Source organism: Canis lupus, chromosome 21 (assembly GCF_011100685.1).
Source record: "Canis lupus familiaris isolate Mischka breed German Shepherd chromosome 21, alternate assembly UU_Cfam_GSD_1.0, whole genome shotgun sequence".
Taxonomy (NCBI): Eukaryota; Metazoa; Chordata; class Mammalia; order Carnivora; family Canidae; genus Canis; species Canis lupus.
In genome coordinates this window covers 43136722-43161652 of record NC_049242.1, presented here as the reverse complement: position 1 = coordinate 43161652, position 24931 = coordinate 43136722, and the positions used below count along the sequence as shown (strand labels likewise).

Here is a 24931-nt window from a genome sequence, read left to right as displayed (position 1 = left end):
CCATATCCACCTCCTCACAGCTGGCTAAAATTTTGGGCCACCTGCCAGAATCTTGACTAACCCTTTACCTTCACATTGTGACACATTTGTCATTTGGTTTTTGCCAGATAGAAGCAAAACTGAGTAATTATTCCTTCTTGTAGGTGAAATTAACAAAGCGCTGATTGGACAAAGCACCCTCTTAACAGACCATTTATAAATTCATGGCTTTGACATCTGTGTCCTTCTCGATTCACTGCCCAGAATTCATTTGTCACTAGAACAGCTCACATGGTGAATAGATAAAGATGGGAAATCCTTTATCCCTTAGAAATGCCTCGCAAACTTTTGGACACTAAAGGGTAAGACTGAGATGCATAAAGAAACAATTCCTTGTAAGCAATGGCATCACTGCATGTATATAAATAACCAGAGAATAAAAAGGTTTTAGAACAAAAGGAGATGATAAGTCAAAATAAACTATTCTACTCACTCACAATATACATCAATGATATGGAGAAAGATTTTAGTAAACTAACAGTCAATGACAAAATGATTGATATATATATATAAAGGGAAGTATACTATCAAGTTACAAAGTCAGTAAATATCTAAAGTTGGATAAGCTTAAAAATCAATTTCCAACTTATATAATAAGAATATCTTAACAAAATTAATTCTGATTTGGAAATTGGAAACACTGTCCTATCATTAGCTTATAAATAAATAGTGACTAGACCCAGCTTAGCTAGGCTAAAATATAGCTACAGTTTTTACTGAGAAATTATGTATTGAAAAAAAGTAGAAAATGATACTACTGCAAGATCACCGAACCAAACAAAAATAACAAATGTGAAAAATGCAGATCTGAAAATGAGGAAGTAGACAGTGAATTATAGAAATACTAAAGGAAACCTTCAAGCACTATGAACCATGATCAGTGGCTGATTATACGAAGATAAATTATGTGAAAGTCAAGTCTTCATAGCACAATGTTTAAATTCATTTCAAAATTTTTATACGGTATAAACCTAATACTAATCTCATTTTACTAGCTATAGCTCATTATACTGTAAATCTACAGTTTATCAGATGTAACTCAGGAGGGGGATTAACCTTTATTGAGCAACTACTTCATTTCGAGCATCTCATTTAGATTTTTGTTTGATTCTATTAAGCTAGATTATAATCCTCATTTTACAGATAAGAAAACTGACATTAGTAGCGGTAAAGTAACTTGCTCACGTTACCAGTCTTAATCAGCTAAGTGGGTAACTATAACTGTATCTGACAAAGGGATTCAACAAAAAGTCTAATTGCAAAATCTATATGCTTTCCATTATGCATGAAGCTACATTTTATGGTTTTCAAATGGAAGAAAGGGAAAGAGGAACTCCATTTTCCTAAGGTAAATGAGCACTTGTTCAAGGAGAAAGAGGAAGGAGAAAAGGGTTGAGAAAGATTGGAGATTAATAACACTTCAGGGCAAAGTGAGGAAAATGGAAACATTCAGCTTTACTTATTCCAGCTGAGTTATGGAAGTACATGGTGCGAAAAGAAACACTAAAAAGGAAAGCAACCAAGTAGAAATGAAGGAGCAGTGAGTAAGCTGTACAATTCAGGTTTCCACATAGAGAAGGAAATAGCTAGGAAGGTACAGAAACAAATAGGGACGTTACAACAGAGGCTATTTCTTAGTAGCAGAGATCAGGTTTCCAATGCAAAACTGTGGAGAGACAGATCTATTGGTGAAGAATGTATCCTATATATCGCCCACTCTATTTTGCTGCCCCCTTCTGAACTACTTGTAGAAATTCTCTGTTACAAGGCAGGGCTTGCTTCCCTCTACAGAAGTTGAAAATGACAGAAGCTTGCTTCCCCTCTCTCGCTTGTAGGTTAGGCATGCACACATGACCTAGGTTCACCAATGATAAGCACCTAAAATTCTGGCTACTTCTCAGAGGCAGCAATGTTTACTGTTTGTTAAGATCAGCAATGTGACATGTCAGTGCCCTGTATTAGGATAGTGGTATTACATCTAAACCAGTCCTGTAAAAAACAAAACAAAACAAAACAAAACAAAACAAAACAACAGTCCTGTAACATAATTCTGAACATTATTCCTGGCTGTATACCTCCAGCCTGGTTTTCTAGCTCTCACAAGAACTTAATCTATCCTATCTATCCTTTTAATAATCTACCCTATCTGTCCTTTTAATAAAGTTCTACTCTGTTAAATAGCCAAGGTAGATTTCTATTTTTTTTCCAACAGTAACTTTGGGTGATACAAAGGAAAATGTATATTTTATTTTATTTTATTTTATTTTATTTTTTTTTTTGGAAAATGTATATTTTAAATAAATTCTTAAAAAAACCCAACCCAAATAAATGAATAAATAAATAAACAAGTTCTTAAAATAAGGCTTTCCCCCTACATTTTGGTTCAAAAGGATCAGATATGGGGCCTGAACATCCATATTTTTAACAAAAGGCCCTGTTGAGATCAGAAAACAAGGAGTTAGGAACTGACTGCCTTCGTAACTATGCGTTGTATGGATGCAGTCTCCAGAATCACTCCTCCCCAGGCCGAAGGCAGCGCTAAACCGCTGAGCCACCCGGGCTGCCCGGCAGTATGGTATTGATGAAGAGAGACTTACAGATCAAATGAGCAGAATACAAAAACACATCCACACATACATGGCCAATTAATTTTCAACAATGATGCCAAGCAATTTATGGGAAAGGAAATCATTTCAACAAAGAGTGCTAGAAAATAGTAGTATCGGGATCCCTGGGTGGCTCAGTGGTTTAGCGCCTGACTTCAGCCCAGGGCGTGATCCTGGAGACCCGGGATCGAGTCCCACATCGGGCTCCCTGCATGGAGCCTGCTTCTCCCTCTGCCTCTCATGAATGAATAAATAAAATCTTAAAAAAAAAAAAAAAGAAAGAAAAGAAAATAATAGTATCTATGTTTACCTCACGCTATACACATAAATTTGAAATGAACCACAGATCTAAATGTCAAAGTTATGACTTCAAGAAAAACACAGGAGTATTCTGTGCAACCTTGAGTAGGACAAAGAGTCCTCAAATTGGACATTTTTCTTAATAGAACAGAGACTGAGCACATTTTTATGAGTCACTGGTATTCCTTTTCTGTGAGATTCCGTTCAATTCCTTGCCCAATTTTCTACTGGGTTTGTGGTCTTTTTACTTGTAGGATCCACTTATGTGTTAAGGAGATTAGATTTATGTCAGTGACAGAAACTAAATTTTTCAGTCAGTACTTCTTATATGACTTTGCATATGGCATATGCTGCCATTTAGAAATTTATTTAAATATAGTAAAATTTATCAATCTTTCAATTCAATTGTATCAATCAATAAAGGCATCTGAATCCAAGTTCTTATTTAGACAGCCGCACTCCTCAAGTTTATAAGGAAATACACCTATGTCTCCTTTCAGTTTTTTTATCCTTTTTGTTGTTGGTTGTTGCATTTAACCTTGCCTCATTTAATATTTATGGTGTGTGGATTTTTTACCTTATAGTTTATTGTGTTTTCTTTTTTTTAACACAGAGGGCTATATACCATACACATAATTTACTGTCTCAACATAATTTACTACAATAAATTATTTCCTTAATTATATTAGATGCCATGTATTATTTGGCTTGTAACAGGATTCTCAATTCTGTTCAATTTATCTGTCCATTCAAGAACACCATTTTAATTATTGAGGCTCAATATGTGTTTTAATATTTGGTAGTACTAGTCTTCCTGTCCCTGGCTCTCTCACCCTGGTACCCTTCTATCTCAATTTTCCTTGGCATTACAACTAAAATTTTAAAATTCTAATTAAAAAAAAAACCCAACCAAACTGTTGGTTAGAATTATACAATTTTGTAAAATTTATCCCATAAAAATATCAAATACACAAAAAACAAAAAAACATAATTAACTCTCATGTACTTGTCATCTATTGTCAACAAATGTCAATGTTTTTGGATTACACTAAATTTTAAATTAATTTTGGGAAAACTGATTTCCTTATCGCACTGATTCTTTTTATAAGAACATGGTCTATCTTTCCTTTTATTTCATCTTCCTTCTGTCTTTTAGCAGCAAAGCTGTTTGCATATAAGTTTTGCTTATTTCTAATTGTTATTTTATAGCTCAATAATGTACTGAATTCTTTTATTATTTATCACTTTTCAGTTGATTCACTTGAGGTGCCTAGATTTGAATCATAGAATCTACCAATAGAATTCGTTTTATCTCCTTTTTAATTTATCTTCTACGTTCTTTCTCTTTTTTAATAGCACTGACCAGTACCTCTGGTAAAATATTAAATAATGGTATAATAGTGGTCATCCAAATCTTGTTTTGCCTACAGAGGAAATGTTTTTAGTATTTCTCCATTAAACGTGATACAAACTTCCAGTTGAGATAAATATACTTTATTATATAAGTTAGTGTCTATTTGTATCTTCTCATTGAAAAAAATCAAGAATGTAAACTGTATTTTGTCAAAAACTTTTGAGCATCCATATGAAGATGAGCATGATTTTATGCCTTAGCTCTAAGCCCTACTCATATGATTGATTATATAACATTTTGCTCCAATTCCCTCTTGTCTGGTGTCAATACTATGACTGCTACTTTCATTTTGGGGGATGTACTTAACTATCTTTTTTTATCCTTTTAATATTTCCAAATAATTTTGTTTTAGATGTGCCTCTATAGAGTATACAGAATTAGGGTTTTTTTTTGGTGATCCAAACTCAAATTCTTTTTTTCTCTGAGTAGGTGAGTTTAACCTATTCACATTTGTGGATACTACAAACTTTTTGGTCATACTCTACCATTTTATGTTATCTTTTCTGTATCTGTAGTTTTTGTTTTGTGTTTAAGTATTTCACTACATGGTCATTTTGACTTTTTCTAAGTATTAGTTCTATATTTAGGAAGTTTTGTGTTTTTGTTTTAGTAGCTAACTTTGTAATTACATTATAGAATACCTTTAGTTCTCTATTTTCAACACTATTTATTAATCTCCTATCATGTCTAATGATAAAATTAGTATATTTATTTATTCCTCCCCTTCCCTTTTCTCGTATTTTTTTTAAATTCAAATATGTATTGATAATATGTGCAGCAAACATTGAGGTGGTCACAGAGTTAGTACACAGCTTTAATATATTTTTTGGAAAAGTTAGAAATCAAACCCTGTCATAGTTCAATGGCCTTGAAGGTAGGAAATGGCACTTCACTTTTTTAAAATGTCACTGTTATTAAGGTTTAATTTATATGCAATAATAAAATTCACCCTTTTTGGCCTTTTCAGTGTATAATTCTATGTGATTTGACAAACACATATGCCATGTAATCACCACCACAATCAAGATATAGACAGAATTTATCACCACAAGCCTCACCACTAAATTTTAGTCAAAAATATTATTTTAATATTAACTTTGTAGTGCTAAATGTGCTTATAATTCTATTACTTGACTTGTCAGCTTTAAATGAGATTCCATGTATTCCTGCTATTAAAGATAATGCAACTCAAGTATATACACTTCTTCTCATTTGCCTTCTGCATTTTCTTTCCAAGTTTTGTAAGATGTATTATTTGACATTGTTAGGGTGTAAAGTATTTACATTCTATGTAGTCATCCTAAAACATAATTTGTTTTTGTCTTAATTTTAGTTATAAAAATATGTATAGGTCACAGAACATCATTCTTTTATGATGTTCTATTCCCTCCAATTTTTAACTTAAATTCCAGCTAGTTAACATACAATGCAATATTAGTTTTAGGTATAGAAATTTGTGATTATCACTTACTTACAACATCCCAGTGGTCATCACAAGTGCCCCTCCTTATACCCACTACTTATTTAACCCATTTGCCCACCCACAGCAAATCCTTTTCTTAGTTTTCCTCTTCATCTATAGGCTAGCTGAATGTAAAACAATATAATTACTGAACACAACTAGTGCTTAGAAAATCTAAGCTAAACATAGTAGAAGCAATCTTTAGTATATACATTTTCAGTAACTTTATAAAACTATTTTTATTAGTAGTAATAGGAGTAAATGAATACCTCCAAAATACTGCAAATATGCTTGGTGAAAACAGGGAGAACAAATATTTTGGCTATGTTTTATGAAGGACTTCCTCCATACCATTGTACATATAGTGAGACATAAATTGAACCTAAATTCACATAAAAATATCAACTGTGGTTCTTTCATGCTTCTATATGAATCTTCAATATTTTCCCTCTCTCATATTTCAGTCATTCTTTCTAAAATCTTTGCACTACTAACTACTTAAATCTTTGTCTCAGAAAAACAAAGAAAACTTTGCAACAGAAAAAACGAGCCTCTAGATGACTGATTAATATTCAATGATTAGCACTGCTTAGGCAGTTAAATGCTGACCTCTCCTCAATACACCTCCAGATTACCTCAGTGCTAGTACTAGCTTTGTAAAAATATGAAAAGAACTAGACTTAGGAGTTTCCACTTCATCCCTGGTGAGGCGAAATACTCTGCTACTCTTCCATCAACTGTAACCTCATTATGTTCATGCTGTAAGTTCTTTTTTTTTAAAGAAGATTTTATTTATTTATTCATGAGAAACACAGAGATGTGTGAGAGAGAGGCAGAGACACAGGCAGAGGGAGAAGCAGGCTCCATGCAGGGAGCCCCATGTGGGACTTGATCCCGGGATTCCAGGATCATACCCTGGGCCAAAGGCAGGGGCTAAACCGCTGAGCCACCCAGGGATCCCCCATGCTTTAAGTTCTTGATGAATTTCATCGAGAATTCAATTTAAATGTATTAAGTTGCTGTCAGTCCTTCAGTAAGATCAACGAATAGCATTCAGGGAGGTATGGAAACAGTTACCTGAATCTTCCTTAGAACTTCAAGGCAAGAATCAGACTCAATAAAGTGCACTTTAGTAGGGAAACAAAAAAAAGGAGTACAGAAAAGAAAACAAATACTGGAATTGGCAGATCTCAGTTAAAAAAAAAAACAAAACAGTCAAGGCTTGATCACTTAATATGTGTCCTCTAGGACGCCTTTGTTTCTCAAATTTAAAGGGCTGTTGTGAGGATTACAGACGTAATAATGTAAATAAAAGTATAGTATTTGGCAGCTAGTAGACAATCAACAAATGGTAGATAATATTAGTTTCAGTCATTAAGTAGAACAGTCATTTAAAAAAAACACTGCAATTATAGAAAAATATAGCCAACTTCTACAGGGTAAAGTATATTTATCTAAATTCTAGCCAGGTTCATGTCAGAGATCAGGAACACATCATGAGATGCTTGCAAAAAATGTAGTGATAAAACAAATGAGTTATTTTGCAAAAGAAAGGCAAACCATTTAAAAGCTATTACAGAGGAATTCTATTATACTGGAGAATTTTCTGTGCTTTATGTTTTGGCCTCACTGATTTTTACCGTACCATAATTGCCAAAGTGATTTCACAGAATATGGATGGGCAGGAGGCACAACTGTGATCAAGTGCTTTATATCAGTAGTTCAAAATGTCTCATTTTCACCTACTTTTTTTACATAACAATTTTATTTTAAAGATTTTATTTATCTGTTTGAGACAGGGAGAGAGAGAACATGAGCGGAGGGGAGGAGCAGACAGAGAGGGAGAAGCCAACTCCCCACTGAGCAGGGAGCCCACTGTGGGCTGGATCCCAGGACCTGAGCTGAAGGCACTCAACTGCTCAATCGACTGAGCCACCCAGGCCCCCCCTTTACATAACAATTTTATCAACTCTACTCTGACTACAGAAACTATTTATTGATCTTGAAGCTTTGAGAAAGTGAAAGTGCAGGGAGAGGTGAATGAAGGGAGACAGATGCTATTCAATTCAGTTTTAATGATTTGATTCAATAATCTTACATGATGCTCTATGTTCCAGGAGCAGTAGAGCTTGTTGAAGAGTCAAAGATGGACAAAACATAATCCCTGCCCTGAAACTGTTTGTAGCAGATGGGTTATAAAAACACCATCTTACTCCGATATACAGAATTAACATGAGAAAGCTTTTTTATTTTTGGTGTATTTCATTTTATTGGTATCCAATAAAAATACTGATAATCCAGTATAAAAATACTGATTGGGTATGCTGCACTTTATAAACTTAGTAGAAATCAGTCACTTTTTAAAGGCTCTTATTAAATCACAGAGATGACAGATTTATATATGTAGTGAAGTCATGGAAAATTTTCCAGTGAAGTAGGTCATTTCCAACCTAGTATGAGATAACTCTACTGAACAATTAAAAAAAAAAAAAAAGGAAAAAGAAAAAAAAAAATAGAGAGCTAAATGTCATAAGGATTAAAAATCAAAAGGAGTTTGTTAGATTTTGATTTCAACATCAAATAGCTTCCAAAGCTAGTACTACCATTAGTATTTTTATACAAAGCATTCTTGAAAATACCATTAACTTGGAGTCTGGCATATCTTCTATAATGTTCTACTATCAACAATATAGTAAACAACTGTCTTCAAGCTTCATCTAATGGAAACATCTTTCATTTCTATTGGGAACTTTCTCAGTCATGCATAGTTTATTTGAAATCCAAAGGTTCACTTGGTTCTGCCAGACTAAAATTACATTATTAAAACTAGAATTTTATACTCACCCGATCCTCCTTTTGCCAAGTACTTGTTCTTTGCATAAAGGACAGAATCTAACATAGATTCAAAAAGAAGAAAATAGCCCTGCATAAAAAAAAACATAAAAAAGTATTTTAGAAATATAGAATCAATATCCTCATAAGTACACCAAAGTAAATATCTGGGCTACTCTTTTTATAAAAGGTGTGGTTTTTTTTGTCTCTGCCATATAATTTTCTGCAAAGTCTGAAATTACTCTTTGCATTAAATTTTCCAAGTACCCTTAAAAAATCAGGCCAGGGTATAAAATGGACCCAGAAAGTTTATTACAGTCAAATGTACTAAACCTTCTTAATCTGTACTTCCACTTTCTAGACAATTGTTTCTTCCTTATTAAAAGGAAAACTGGAGACAGAAATTGCTAATGTATCCTATAACTCCCTGGAATATTGCAATATTAATCTAGACATTGGTTCTCAACCAGATTTTGCCCCCTGGAGGACATCTGGCTATATCTAATGTCATTTTTGACTGTCACAACTCAGGGGGGAGGGGGAAGGAAGGGTGCTATCCGCATCTAGTAAGGTAAAGCCAAGAGATGCTGATAAACATCCTACAAATGCACAGAAAGCTCCAAAAAAGAACTGTCCAGCCCCCAATGTTGATAGGGCTAAGGTTAAGAAACCTTAGACTAGAACATTTCTCAAAGAGCTTCCTGCCCAATGACTTTCTTTTTTGTTAAAACAAAACTAAACAAAACAAGGAAAGGAGGGAATCTTTAAGAAACACCAGATGCTTTACCCTTGTCTTGAGATTCATAACGCACATTAGCACATTAATAGTTCTGGCAAGTGTTATGGTAGAGAGGACTATGGTAAAGAGGACTAGTGAATAAATCTTAACTATATGCCACCCACTTTTTGACTATAAACCTCCTTCCCCCCCTATTTTATACCTATCAATGTCTTGCACAACTAGTGTTCTATGTTCATGAAATACACCCCTGGAGTACTCCAGATTTTAGAGACCAGTAATGAATCCTCTACCAAGAAAAGATAATCATAGCACAGGTGAAAAGAAAATTTACCACTACCGCTATCGTGAGTGAGAGCTCAATGACAGCTTGAGTCAATCTTTTTCCTTCTAGAGCCTACCCCTCAACTACCCAGAGCAGCAGGAAAAGTCAAGTACTCAGCACAGTGCTTAGCACATAAAACACTTTCTTAAAGCTTAGAGTGAACCAACACGAATTCTGCCCTAATGACTGCATTCTAAATAAAAACTGTTCTCATTTACTCATTTGTTCTGTGTACAATAAACTGTTTTTACAGGATAAATAGAATACTCTATAACCACATGAACAAAGACTTTTTAAAGGGGTCTCTAGGAGAAGAAAAACCTACAAACCTGGGATGCATAATTTTCAAGAGAGATTAACAGATTTATTTTTTTTTAATTTTTTTTATTTTTGATTTTTTAAATTTATTTATGATAGTCACACACACACACACAGAGAGAGAGAGAGAGAGAGAGAGAGAGAGAGAGAGAGAGAGAGGCAGAGACATAGGCAGAGGGAGAAGCAGGCTCCATGCACCGGGAGCCCGATGTGGGATTCGATCCCGGGTCTCCAGGATCGCGCCCTGGGCCAAAGGCAGGCGCCAAACCGCTGCGCCACCCAGGGATCCCAACAGTAGATTTAAATGTATAGACAATTACAGCTCACAAGCTTCAATCACTTTAAAAAACCTAATTAAACTACCACTAGCAAGTCTACACTGATGTTTACCCATTCCCAGCAACACAGCAATTCAGTGAGAAGAAAATACTTGTCTACAAAAGAAAGATTTAGCAACAAAGCCCTTTTATTAATTTGTTTATAGTAGGAAAATTAAGGATTTGGTGGAAACTGTTCTTCTGGTTAGAGTATCTTAGTAGTATGTGTACTCTTACAAGTTTGTTCACTATTAATATCATCTGTATATTGAAACAACAAGGAACTTTGGAAGTCAGTAAGAAATCTTTAGCAATCTGACCTAATTCATTTAGATCTCTGCACACTACTACTTATAAATAAGCATTCATCTGTTGATTAAAGTGTATTTTAATTGATCCCAAGCAATTATTAAAAGAGAAATCTTTTTTTTTTTTTAAGATTTTTATTTATTTATTCATGAGAGACAGAGAGAGAGGCAGAGACATAGAGGGAGAAGCAGGCTCCTCACAGGGAGCCTGATGTGGGACTCGATCCCTGGACCTGGGATCAAGCCCTGAGTGGAAGGCAGATGCTCACTCGCTGAGCTACCCAGGCGTCCCAAAAGAGAAGTCTTCTATCTTTTCTCAGACTAGCCAAAACTATGTATATGTGTGCACACACAAAGAAAAAAAGATCAGCTGGTAAAACATGTTAATAGATTGGGGAAAAAACAGTCCCTATTTGCAAGATTACCGCATGTTAAAACATTAAAATAAAGTTAAATTAATTCATATTTTGATACACACTAAGAATTCATTATAGTCCAGTCTTCTTTGGAAGGAGGCAAAAAAAAAATTAGTTTGTCACTGACTTGGCACTGTGTCAACAGTTTCTAATATTAACTTTCACAGCAGTTGGCAAAAAATCTAAGTGTCTTACTTCCATGTACTACAAATAAACTAAAAGCCTTTCCATCAGTAATTAAAAGTAGCTCCTTCTTGGGCGGGCCGGGTGGCTCAGCAGTTTGGCACCGCTTTTGGTCTGGGGCATGATCCTGGAGACCTGGGATGGAGTCTCACCCATGTCAGGGTTCCCTGCAAGGAGCCTGCTTCTTCCTCTGCCTGTGTCTCTGCCTCTCTCTGTCTCTCATGAATAAATAAAATCTGTAAAAAAATTTTTTTAAAAGTAGCTCCTTCTAACAACATGCTTATTTACTGTATTTATGATAGTTATTATTAGCCACCCAGAGATTAAATTGCTACATATTTTATTTTTATTTTTTATTTTTTAAAATTTTATTTTATTTTTATTTATTTATGATAGTCACACACAGAGAGAGAGAGAGAGAGAGGCAGAGATATAGGCAGAGGGAGAAGCAGGCTCCATGCACCGGGAGCCCGATGTGGGATTTGATCCCAGGTCTCCAGGATCACGCCCTGGGCCAAAGGCAGGCACTAAACAGCTGCGCCACCCGGGGTTCCCTGCAACATATTTTAAACTGGTGCTATGGTCAGTACTAATAGTATAGTGATGAAAAAGGTGCACTCCTGTATTTAAGTCTCAGAGGAGTGCCTTTCTTTTTAAAGATTTTATTTATTTGAGAGAAAGCATGAACATGGGGGGGGGGAGGAGTGGAGAGTGGGGAGGAGCAGAGTATGAGGAAGAAGCAGGAACTTATTAAGAAATTTCTGAATGAATACAAGAATAAGAGTTACTAATATCACACATCATCATATTTGTTAAAATCAAACAGCACCTGCCTTTTGTTATTTTTTTGGGACAAAATAAAGCTGGTTATTTTAAGAACCTCTCCCCCTCTTATTTAAAATAGGCTCCATGGAGCCCAATGTGGGTCCTGAACTCACAACCATGAGAAGAAGATCTGCCCAGATGAGATCCAGAGTTGGACACTTACCCTACTGAACCACCCAGATGCCCCTAAAACTTATTTTTAAATGCTGTTTTGTTTTTTAAAAAGTAGTGATAATTGTTGAGTTTTATTGTATTAAGTATCTTTACAAGGATTAACTTTTATTTCTTCTCTAAAGCACTTTGTTATTTCCATTTAACTGATAAGGAAATTAAGGTTTACAAACGTTAATTTCTTTAAAATTTATTTATGACAGTCACACACACACACACACACACAGAGAGAGAGAGAGAGAGAGAGAGGCAGAGACACAGGCAGAGGGAGAAGCAGGCTCCATGCACCGGGAGCCTGACGTGGGGTTCAATCCCAGGTCTCCAGGATCGCGCCCTGGGCCAAAGGCAGGCGCCAAACCACTGTGCCACCCAGAGATCCCTACAAAAGTTAAATAGCTTAAAACCATAGGATTTAAAAAAACAGCTCATAATCACAAAAATAGTTGAATGACTTAGAATCTGAACCTTGGTCTTATGTATAACTACAGTCATGTTCTGAATAACTATACTATGTTGCTTCTTAAATTGATTTACCTAATTGAAAATAAGATTTAGTATTTGTATTATACCACCTTTGGAATTAAGGACTCAAATGTTCTGAAATGAAAAATTTCTCATAAAGCATATTAAACAAGATTAGAATTTATAATAGGCATATGATTCATAATATTTCAGAGTGATAGCTTAGTTTCCAACTGGCTCTTAGCCACCATCCATTATGAAAATTATCAGTTTAGAAAAACAATGCAAATATTAGAATATATGTAGAATCAATATATGACATCTGTGAGATAAATTAATACATCTAGCTTAAAATATGAGCAGATGAAGAGATTCACATATGTATTGCTGTTGTCCTTTCTCTCAACTTTCCACTTTGCTAAACTTCATTTTACTATAGGCTCCCTAAGAGATAGAATAGCCTTTCATTTCCTGGGAACTGTCCTTGGTTCTGAACCAAGTCATTTATTACTGATATCAGAAGGCGATGCTCCAAATGCCCAGCTCATCTGCAGTGTAATTCAGACTGTAATTTCACAGGCTGCTGCCTCACCTGTAGGGGTGCCATCTGGAAGAGAATTATACCCAATATTTTCTCCCATGATGCTCATGGGGCACTCTTCTTTCCAAAGTGACATTTACTTTTTAAAATTAAAATTTTCATTTATACTTCAAAAATTAATTACTACAAAAGAACACATTGGATCAAATCAGGGACAGAGACATTAACATTACTCATTGAAATGGGAACCTTATTTTTAAAATGTCTTCTCATATCTTCTTGGACTAAATTAATGATAAAAGATTAATGATAAATGATACCTTCAGTATAAGGTTTTCCCTATTTTTTATTTTTATTTATTTTTAATTTTTAAAATTTTTTTTTTAAATTTATGATAGTCATACAGAGAGAGAGAGAAAGAGAGAGAGGCAGAGACACAGGCAGAGGGAGAAGCAGGCTCCATGCACCGGGAGCCCGATGTGGGATTCGATCCTGGGTCTCCAGGATCACGCCCTGGGCCAAAGGTAGGCGCCAAACCGCTGCACCACCCAGGGATTCCTATTTTTTTTTAGTATGAATAAGTGAGTTACTGATATACTCTCAGGCAGAATTAATGAGTCAAAAAAGAGGCAGAAGAGAGTTACAAATAAAAAGAGTGACAAATACTCGATAATTGAATTTATATAAAGATAAAAATAAAAGATTACTTCTAACAAATAAGCAAGGCTACAAAATCTAAACCCAATTTTTAGTATATTTCTGAAGCATAAGTATTTCATGATAGTTTTTTCCAATACTACTCTCAATTCTGTAAAATTTACTGTAGATATAACTGATCAGGACTACTAGTTAGTAGTTAGTTGTTAGTTGAAAACAATACGTTTTAAGAAAAAAATACAAATAAATGTAGATTTGTTTACTAATACCCTTTAAGAGTGAATCTATGAATTAAGATCTTCACAATCTTCCTTGTAGAAATCATACTCAACGAATTCCATGTAATTTCCAGTTTTGGTTATTTTAAAAAAGAATCTAAAGGTATCTTGCCAAGTGGAGAATCTCTGAATTCTTTAATCCTCTGCTTCCCACTTCTAGTCTGTCACGAATGTTTTACTCACTACTTTATTCAACAAGTATCTTTTTTATGATCTTGTTCAACAGTCTATGTTAATATTAACTGATAATATATAAAGAAGCAGGGAAACAAACACAATAAGCTCTTGGTAAACATATAACTATTAGGAGCAAAAGAGGAGCAGCACACCAAAGGTAATTTATCAGCTTTAAGTGTTTAGTCATTGAATCCTGCACATTATAAAGAAAGAATGCAGAACATCATCAATTCGATGAATTAAATGCAGACTGGTTAAGGAAGTATCTATTGTATATATCTATTGTATATCTGTGTGACAAAACATATTTTCAATGATGACATCTTCTAAGGAAAATCTTCCTTGATGTCTCATACTAGGTCAGGGGTCCTTTATAATATGACCTTATTTAGAAGTTATTATCAATGCATATAAATAAGAACTTTAAAGCAGGGTTTCTCAACCATGGCACTACTGATATTTGGGCCAGATAGTATTTTATTGTAGAGGCAATCCTGTTCATTGTATGATGTTCAGCACTACCCCTGGCTTCTACCTACCAAAGGCCACCAGCACTCTTTCTCATCCCTAATTCATCCCTAACTGCCTGCTGTAGAAACCTAAAATGTTTCCAGACATTTCCCAATGCCCAAATATCCCTAAGGTGGGCGAAACTGGATGCCCTTCGCCACTGAAAACCACTGCTCTAGAGATATCAAAAAAGTACTTAGATAAGCATTTTCTCCTAATCTACAGTGCTCTTCGCTAAAAATGTACAAAACTTTAGTTTTTACAGGATATCATGTAACCTCTATTTTACCATTATATTTATTATAGCCGTATACGCTGAAAACCTGAACTGTATAGTTTTCTCAATGATTCCCCAGTCTATCCCTTGACTCTTTCAACTTAAAATGTGCCAGTACTAATGAATGTGATAATGAAGTTACTGAGATTTTAAAAACTGTAAAATCCTTTTGGGTAAGGTACTTTCTTACTGACAGTTCTACAATGACTGAGACATATTACAATTACATACTTGGTAAGGTGCTTGAGATATCAAGCAACAAGAATACCTGTATACTTTGCATTTATTTACTATAGACTGGGGTAAGAAAAAAATACATGTAAATGTACACACACAAAGACATCTTTTCAATGTTTCACATTTTTGGCTAAGATAAATTTCTTTAAAGCAGGATTTCTGGATTAAAGGACATGCACATTTAAGATTTTGATCCGTTATCATTAAACTGCCTTAGAACGACTGACAATTTTTATTCCCACAACTGTCTAAGGAAATTAAAATTCAGAACCTCTGCTCATCTAAAAACATAAAAAGAATTAAAAAGTCAGAGTCTGGGGATCCCTGGGTGGCGCAGCGGTTTGGCGCCTGCCTTTGGCCCAGGGCACGATCCTGGAGACCCGGGATCGAATCCCACATCGGGCTCCCGGTGCATGGAGCCTGCTTCTCCCTCTGCCTGTGTCTCTGCGCCTCTCTCTCTCTCTCTGTGACTATCATAAATAAATAAAAATTAAAAAAAAATAAAAAATAAAAAAAATAAAAAATAAAAAGTCAGAGTCTGAAAAGATATCAAACACACACCTATCTTTACCTCCCAGAAAGAATAGTCATTAAGAAAACACAGGCAATCCAAAGGAAAATGGACAAAGAATTATACAGAATTACTTCACAAATCAGGAAATCCAAAGAGCCAATAATCACATATAGAGATGGTGAACTTCACTAGTAATTCAAACACAAATAGAAAGTACTACTGACTAGTGGAGTGGCTAGTCATACAATGTCCAGCGCTGACAAGTCTATGGAACAATAAAGAAAAATTTTACTACTTTGGAGAAGTTTGGCATTATCTAGTAAAGCACAAGAGCAGCACACCTTGTTATCTGGCAATTCTAATTCTAAATACAGATGTAGAAAAGCATGCTTAAGTGTAACAGTATACATGTACCTGTATATGACAGCACTATTATTTGTCATGGTAAAAGAACTAGAAATGATCCAGTGTCCACCAAGTACAGAATAATCAACACAACAGAATATACAGAAATGAACAGAATCTACACAATAGAATATACAGAAATGAAGATGAACAAATTATCCACACTGGCAATATTGATGAATGTTATAAACATGACTTAGTGAAGTATGCAAAAAGTTATTTCTTTACACAAAAAGATACTTAGGTTTTGATTACATTTATATAAATATCAAAAACTGGAAAATACAAACTATACTGGTTTGGAATGTAAATTTAAGTGGCAAAAACATACAGAAAGCATGTGAATGATTACTACAGAGGTCAGAAGAGTGGTAACCTCTCTGTGGTCAGAAAGAAGTTCTAATAGAATAAAAAGATGTTAAGAGATATTTGAAAAGATATATAAGAAAGACATTTGAAGGCGAAGGTAGTATATACAGATATCTGAGAAAGTTGAAAAGATACTTGACAGCTGCTTTCTATATTTTGATACAGGTGTTCATTATATAACTATTTCTTACACTGTGTCTATAAGTTTATGCAATCTTCTGTGCATGTTATATTTCATAACTTATTAAAGGAAGATTTACATTAATTATTATGTAACATGCAATAGTCTAGGGGAAGGCAAAAGGAACACACACTCCAATCTGTTTATAAATGTTTAGAACATGTCTGGAATAGTACAGAATTAATTAGAAAAATGGTAAAGTAAAGGACCAAAAATAGTATCAGGAACAAAGAACAATAATGATAAAGAAGCCAAACTATCAGTAACATGTAACAATTCTAATGTGCATGCACCTAACAACCACATAAAACTATCTGAAGCAAAAACTGACAGAATGAAATGAGAAACAACTCCCGAACTATAGGTAGAAACTGCATTATTCTTCTTTTAATAGTTAATAGAACAGGTAGACTTAAAGTAATAAACACTTAAAAGATCTGAGTCATATTATCAACCAATTTGACTCAATTGACAATTATGTGACAGCAATTCAACAATAGCAGAATATACATTCATTTATATGATGAATGTGGAACATTTCAACAAAACAGAACCATATTCTGGACCATGAAACAAATGTGAACAAATTTAATGTAGTGACAACATATACAGTATGTCCTATGATATCAATCAAATTAAACCATAAATCAGTAACAGAAAGATACCAAAAAAAATTCCAAATGCTTAGAAATTAAACACACTTCTAAATAATTCACTCATCAAAGCAGAGATTACAGAGTAATATTTGGAGTTCAACGAAAAATTTGTGGGATGCACCTACAGTAGTCCTAACAGGAATTAAAAGAGATGAAAAAAGCAAGACGCAGAATACACAAAATATGCGCTTACCCTACATTAAATACAAGGGAGGGGCTTGTCATCTACGTTGTTCACTGCTTATCCTGCCTAGAATAGCATCAGGAACACAGCAGCCACACTATATTTGTTAAATAAATGAATGAATGTTGTAAGGGTTAGAGATACATAACTTATAATGTTTCAGAGGAAGGATACACTAGAAATGGGTAACAGATTTTGTTGGAAATTCAGTGTAGGGTAAGGTAAAGACAAGATGAAATTTGCAATCCTGTGTATTATTATATAGTCAAAAAGCAATTAATAAAACTTTACGTGTATATAATAAATATTTGTTAGAACAGCTCCTATTTCATTATTATTTCACTTGATCATTACCTTCCATGTAAGAAGAATGAAAATAATAGTAGTAGCTACCATATATTAAGCAACTATTATGTGCTTGCTACTCCTGCAAAACTATTTCCTCTTCTTTTAAGATTTTATTTATTTCTTCATGAAAGACACAGATAGAGAGAGAGGCAGAGACATAGGCAGAGGAGAAGCTGGCTCCATGAAGGAAGCCTGATGTGGGACTCGATCCCGGGGCCCCAGGATCACACGCCCTGAGCCAAAGGCAGATGCTCAACCACTGAGCCACTCAGGTGTCCCCTTCCTTCTTCTTATATCTTACAACAAGTTCTCACTTTTTTTAGAAAATTATTTTTTTAAGATATTATTTATTTATTCATGAGAGACAGAGAGAGAGAGAGAGAGAGAGAGGGGCAGAGACACAGGCAGAGGGAGAAGCAGGCTCCATGCCGGGCGCCCAATGCAGGACTGGATCCTGGGACTCCAGGATCGCGCCCTGGGCCAAAGGCAGGCGCTAACCTGCAGAGCTACCCAGGGATCCCCAAGTTCTCACTTTTTAATGCCATGGACTTTTGGAGAACTTAACAGCACAGGAGAGAATTCCTTCTGCAAATTCTTCTAAAGTCTGAAAAACTTCTATCAGTTTAAAAGTCTATCCTCCACTAGATGGCACTCTCACTTAATGAACAGAAGACTGACAGTCAAATTGGTTCTTTTCTTCAAACTGCAACAAACGGTCCAATAAGGAAGCCTATCAAAGCTCAGTTGGCTGAGTGTCTGATTCTTTGTTTCATCTCAGGTCAAGATCTCAGGGCTGTGAGATGGAGCCCCACAGCAGGCTTCAGACTCACTGGGGAGTCTGTTTGAGATTCCTTCCCTCTCCCTCTTCCTTTGCTCCTCCCTCTGCTTATGCACCCCCGCCCCTCAATAAATACATAAATCTTAAAAAAAAAAAAAAAAAAAGGCAACTGAATCATCTCAAGATCTTTCCAAATGTATATACAGGTCTTACTCCAGAGTTACAGAACAGGTTCCAAGGATAAGGGCATGAAATGCAATATTAATTTTTTACTTTTTAAAAAGACTTTATCCAACATGTGGCTCAAACTCACAACCCTGAGATTGAGTTGCATGCTCTACAAACTAAGCCAGCCAAGTTCTCAATGAATATTAATTTTTAAAACCGTGTTCCCAATCTCCAGTTGAAAAAAATCATTAATTGTAATTAGTCTACTTTAAAAATTACAACTAAAGCATTAGCTAGCACTTTTGTTTAAGAGAATTATATTAGAGTACATACACACACACATATATCAATGTATAAAGTATGCTAACCGTTGTGTAACATAAGAGTGAAAATATAAATACATATATATCTAATATTTTTAGATAAAAGCTTAAAAAAAGGTGATCTATTCAACTAAGGAACAAAAGAAATGGAATCACATCATTTCTTCAAAATTATAACACAAAATTAAACAAATAAAAAAGCAATATCCCTTTAAGAACAAGGAAATAAATCTGATTGAATGTCAAATTGGTTACCTAACCAGTGAAAAGAATTACTCCAAAAATGAATTTCAAACACAGTATTTAGACTGTACATTTCCCATGAGATATATTCTAGAACAATAAAAACTACAAAGAAATCTTCAACTGCATTTAGAAGCCTTATTGTTAGTAGTAAAGGTGGTATAAAATTTGGGAAACTACCTTAAGGAACTACATGATAAAGCAAATAAGTAATTAGCATTATCTTAGGATAATGCTATAAAGAAATACAAATATAAAATTAAAAACTTTAAGTAAAAATTCCATAATCTTAATTTGGAAAAATCAGTATAAGCTCATAATTTTTCATATTAAAAAATAGCTACATTTGTCCACTAAAAAAAAAAATACATACAAGCAATGACATTCCAATGACAATTCATTACTCTGAAAATGGCAATAGAAAATATTGAGATTTTATTCTATTTTTCCTATTCAAACTATAGTTCATAACCAAATATTTGATGAGAGAAAGTATTTCTGGAATAATTTCAGCTAATGAATAGAGAATAAATGGTACATGTAGAATATCACAATTTTGCAACTTTTAATGAAATAATGAATCCAAGAAATTATTTTCAATGGCTTCTAAAACCTTCGGGTAGGTTTTTTTGTTTTTTTTTTTTTTTAAGATTTTATTTATTTGAGAGACAGCAAGATCAGGAGGGAGTTGGGGGAGGGAGAGGGAGAAGCAGATTCCCCACTGACCAGGGAACTCAATGTGGGCCTCGATCCCAGGGCCCTGGGATCATGACCTGAGCCAAAAGCAGATGCTTAACCAAACTGAGCCACTCAGGTGCCCCTAAAACCATTGAGTAGGTTTACAATAAATAGATTAGGCTGACAACTCCAGAAGCCACTGATCAACCTTAACATAAAAGAAAGACAACCAGACACCCGAGTCCGTTGATTCAATGCAACAGAGAATAACCACCACTGCCCCCCATGAAGTATTCTGAGGGGAAAAACAACTTTAATTTGTTAAACCTCTATTTGTGGACCCTAGACTTCTGGTTTACAAAAAGTATAGGGGATAGAAAAACAAGTTAAATGACACCATGAGAATGCCATCATTAAAATCTAGAATGTAGAAAATTCTACAGGACAACTGACCCAGTTCCTTCAAAGAATGGTACAAAGAAAAAAAAAAAAGGAGGTGAACCTACAGACGATAGATTTTAGACTAGATAGCAAAGCATGATCCATAACAACAAAAATTGATAAATTGGACTTGATTAAAACTAAAAACTTTCACCTTGTGAAAGACCTTGTTAAGGGGACTGGCTATAGCTTGGAAAAAATATCTGCAAACCACATATCCAATACAGAACTAGTAAAAAAGAACTATCAAACTCAGCAGTAAATAAACCAATTAGAAACTGAGCAAAGAACACAGACATTTTACCGAAGATACAGAAGGAAAATATACATATGAAAAGATATTTAACATCATTATCCATTAGGAAAATGCAAATTAAAATCACAATGAGATATCACTGCACACTTATCAGGATAGAATCAATAAAAAATAGTGACAATATACAACGGTGGCAAGAATGTAGATGGATGTTGCCAGTGGAACAGTTACACACGGCTGTAAGAATATAAAATACTACAGCCCCTCTGGAAAGAGTATGCCAGTTCCTTATGGAACTAAACATGCAATTACCATATGACTAACTACGGGGCTATGTATATCTGAGAGAAATGAAAACTGATGTTTACACAAAATTATACACACAAATGTTCATATAGCTTTATTTGTAATAGCTCCAAACTGGATATTCTTCAAAAGTGAAATGGTTAAAATAACTTTGGTATATCCATCCCATGGAATACTACTGAGAAATAAGGGAGAGACTATTAATATGTACAATAATTTGGATGAATCTCCAGGGAAAGTGAAAAAAGTCAATCCAAAAAGGTCACACACTGTACAATTCCATCTCATTCTTGAAATGACAAAATTATACAAATTGAAAAAAGATTAGCGGTTGCCAGAAGTCAAGGCTGGGGACTAAAAGAGAGAGTGTGTGGCCATAGAAGGATAAAAGGAGGGCTCCCTGTACTGATGAAACTGTTGTATATCCCATGGTACCAGTATCAACATCCTGGTTGCACTTTTTTGCACCATAGTTTTTAAAGATATTATCATTGAGAGAAACTGTTAAGAGTACAAGGCATCTCTGTATTATTTCTTACCACTGCACGTGATATAATCTAAAATAATCTCAAAATAAAGCTTAAAAAATTTATGAAACAAATTAATCAAATGCAACATGCAGACATAACTCAGATCCTGATTCAAAGAAATCAAATGTAAAAAATATATATATAAAATTCATGAAGCAATCAGGGTAGTGTGAATAGACTGATTGTTAGGATTTTTTTTTATACCATGGAATTGCAGCTATATCAGTAATTCTGTTAGTCTCAACGACATAACGAATAAAGGTATAATAAATATACAAACATTTTTAAAGGTTCTTATCAGTTAAATATAGCCAAAAAATACAACAGTGCAATGATAAACAAAAATGGTAAAATATTGATAATTGTTGAAGCTAGGTGATAGGTGCAAAAAGTTCACTGAAACATTCATTCTAAATTTTTTACATTAGAAATTTTCCCTAATAAAATGTTTTTAAAAATTAAGAACAATAAATAATAGTGGTCTGCATCTATAAATGTCACAGCTACACAGCAAAATCAAATGCCAAATTATTTGGGGGTAAAACCCAAGCACCAAAGAATTTTCCACAGATAGAGTTCCTTAGAAAATATACAGCGGAATATCAAATAGTACTAAGCACTCAAATAAACAAGCACCAAGCACTAGGAATGAAGGCCAGTAGGAACAACAGTCAGCAAAAGCAGACCTGCAAAACTTTGAATATTGTTTATGATTCAGGAGATTAAAAGAAGCTTAAAAAAATAAAAAATAAAAAATAAAAAAATAAAAAATAAAAAATAAAAGAAGCTTGAAGATAATAGTAGCAAGCAAGCAAAATTCTGAAAGAACAAAAGGAATTCCTAGAAGTAGGAAAAAAAAAAAAAAACATTTGAAATAAAACTCAGTAGATGGGTTAGTTTAACAGATAATTCGAAAAAGCTTCAGAAAAAATTAGTGAATTGGTAAACTGAACTGAAGAAATTACCCAGAATACAGCCCCAAAAGTGAAAACAATAGAAAATATGAAGGAGTGTAAGAGGCATAGAAAATAGGGAAGCCTAATAAATATGTAATGGCAATTCTGTAAGATTTATTAAACAAGATACAAAAACTCAAAAGAATTCTGATAAACTTAATACATTAAATATTAAGAATGTCAATTCATCAAATCACACCAAAAAATAATGCAATGACAAGCCATGTACTGCTAACAAACATAACTGATAGATTATGTATTCATCAGGACAAGCTACATTATCCTACATTAACAAACAGTATCCAAATCATGACTGAAAACAAAAAAAGATTTATTTTGCACGTTATCATCTGACAAGAATCATTGCTTATTAATATTACTCTGGAGTCAGTCTGACAGAGGGTTCATATTATTACAAGCTTCCACAGTAACTGATGCATAGAAAGGGGTATGGCAGGCTGTGGAATGGACGTTCAACATTCTGTCTGGATGTGACTTTCACCAGCCAAAGTCACAGGACCATATCTGACTTCAAGGGGGACAGAGTTAAATTCTATTAATGTGCCCAGAAACCAGAGATGTAGAAAATATAAGAAGAGCCCTAACAAGGCTGGCAAACAAATAAATAAGGAAGAATAAATAAGGAAGTCTCTCAGAAAAATAAAAAGATAAAAATCCCCAACAGGAAGATAACCAAAAGAAATTAACTGAAATTTCACAGAATGCCAAAATGAGCCATAAGCACACTGAATGTCAGAACTGTTAGTTCTTAAACACTGTTAAGTATTTGAATTATGTGCTGCCTCTCAAACTGTTAGACAATTGCACTCTAGAATTTCCTTCTCTGGTTATGTAGCAATATGGAAACAAACTAGCAATTAAAAAGTCACAATATTTATTATTTTTTATCTTGGGAACATGCTTATAATGGGTTGTAACTGTTGTCTATATAAAAGAATGTGATTTCTTTCCGTCTTTGGAATCTCTTAATGATTGCGTATGCACACATCATATTCTGGCTTACTGCTTATCTAATAATAAAACCGTGTTCTTTCTCTTCTAAAAAACAGTAGTCACAATAGAACTGAACAAGGAAAGAGAAAATAACGTCAAAACTGGTGTCCATTAAGAAAAAAATACAAAACGTAGTCTCTTCAAAGTTTACTGTTCTGCAATGAGGGTTCCTTAGAAGACCTCATCAGCTCATGTGGAGAGCCAGAACGCAGTGCCTTTGTTTTATTAATGGTAGATTATCTCTCAAATATGATAATACTTGTTTTTTCTTTTAATAACAGCATGAAGGATAATAATTCAGGAAAAAATAATACTCAGGACAATTTTCAAAAACCACTTGAATGTGGGCTTCAGCTAAATCAGTACTTAGAAATACTAGTCTCAAATGCCAAATACGAGGGAAAAAAAAAAGCTGGACAATGATCTAAGCTTCAATTTCAAGAAGCTAGAAAAAGAGCAGCAAATCAAACTGAAATAATAGAGATTGAAATGGAAATCAATACAATAAAACCACAGAAAAATCAGACAAAGGCATAATTTGGGTTCTTTGAAAAGAGCATAAGTGACAAACCTTTAGCAAAACTGATCAAGACAAATTACATGTCATTTCCTAATAATAGGGACTAGATTAAGCCCTGGGTTTGTTTCTGGTCACTTACTTTTATTGGATAGAAACACAAATTAATAGAAGTAAGGCTAAAGACTGAATTCCTGAGAAGGTCAGCTAGCCTCACATTCATTCAACTGCAAGTTACTTTAAATTGGGTATTCCCAAATAAATATTCTAGTATTTAAAACTGTATAAATGAGAAGGAATAGAAAATGGAACAGACCAAACTGATATATCACTACTACTAAAAAATTTACTCAAATTACAAAATCTAATAAAAAAAGGTCAAAAAAAATTCTTTCATAAGAACCAATCAACATTTACTCTAACTCCTGCCCCAAAATCTTTGCTTCACCTAACTAAACAATGACTTCATAGTTCTGCCATCTAAATTCTGTCAATTTGGAGACTCTATTAAAGAAAATATAACATGTGAAAGATCTGTACCCCAAGAGAAGAAACCCTCAGAGGACAATTATCTTCATCAAGTCCATTTAAATCAGTCTCTTTTTTTTTAAATTTTTTTTAAATTTATTTATGATAGAGAGAGAGAGAGAGAGAGAGAGAGAGAGAGAGA

The 24931-nt window shown here is 34.2% G+C and overlaps 1 protein-coding gene across 3 annotated transcripts in view; it reads right to left on the bottom strand.

Moving 5' to 3' along the window:
• PRMT3 (protein arginine methyltransferase 3) overlaps nucleotides 1–24931 on the bottom strand; it is a 123955-nt gene that overhangs the window by 49382 nt on the left and 49642 nt on the right. For all 3 annotated transcript variants that reach the window (XM_038569256.1, XM_038569257.1, XM_038569258.1), the window contains one exon: nucleotides 8666–8744. In XM_038569256.1, coding sequence (XP_038425184.1) covers nucleotides 8666–8744 — 79 coding nt within the window. The remainder of the gene's footprint in view (nucleotides 1–8665; nucleotides 8745–24931) is intronic.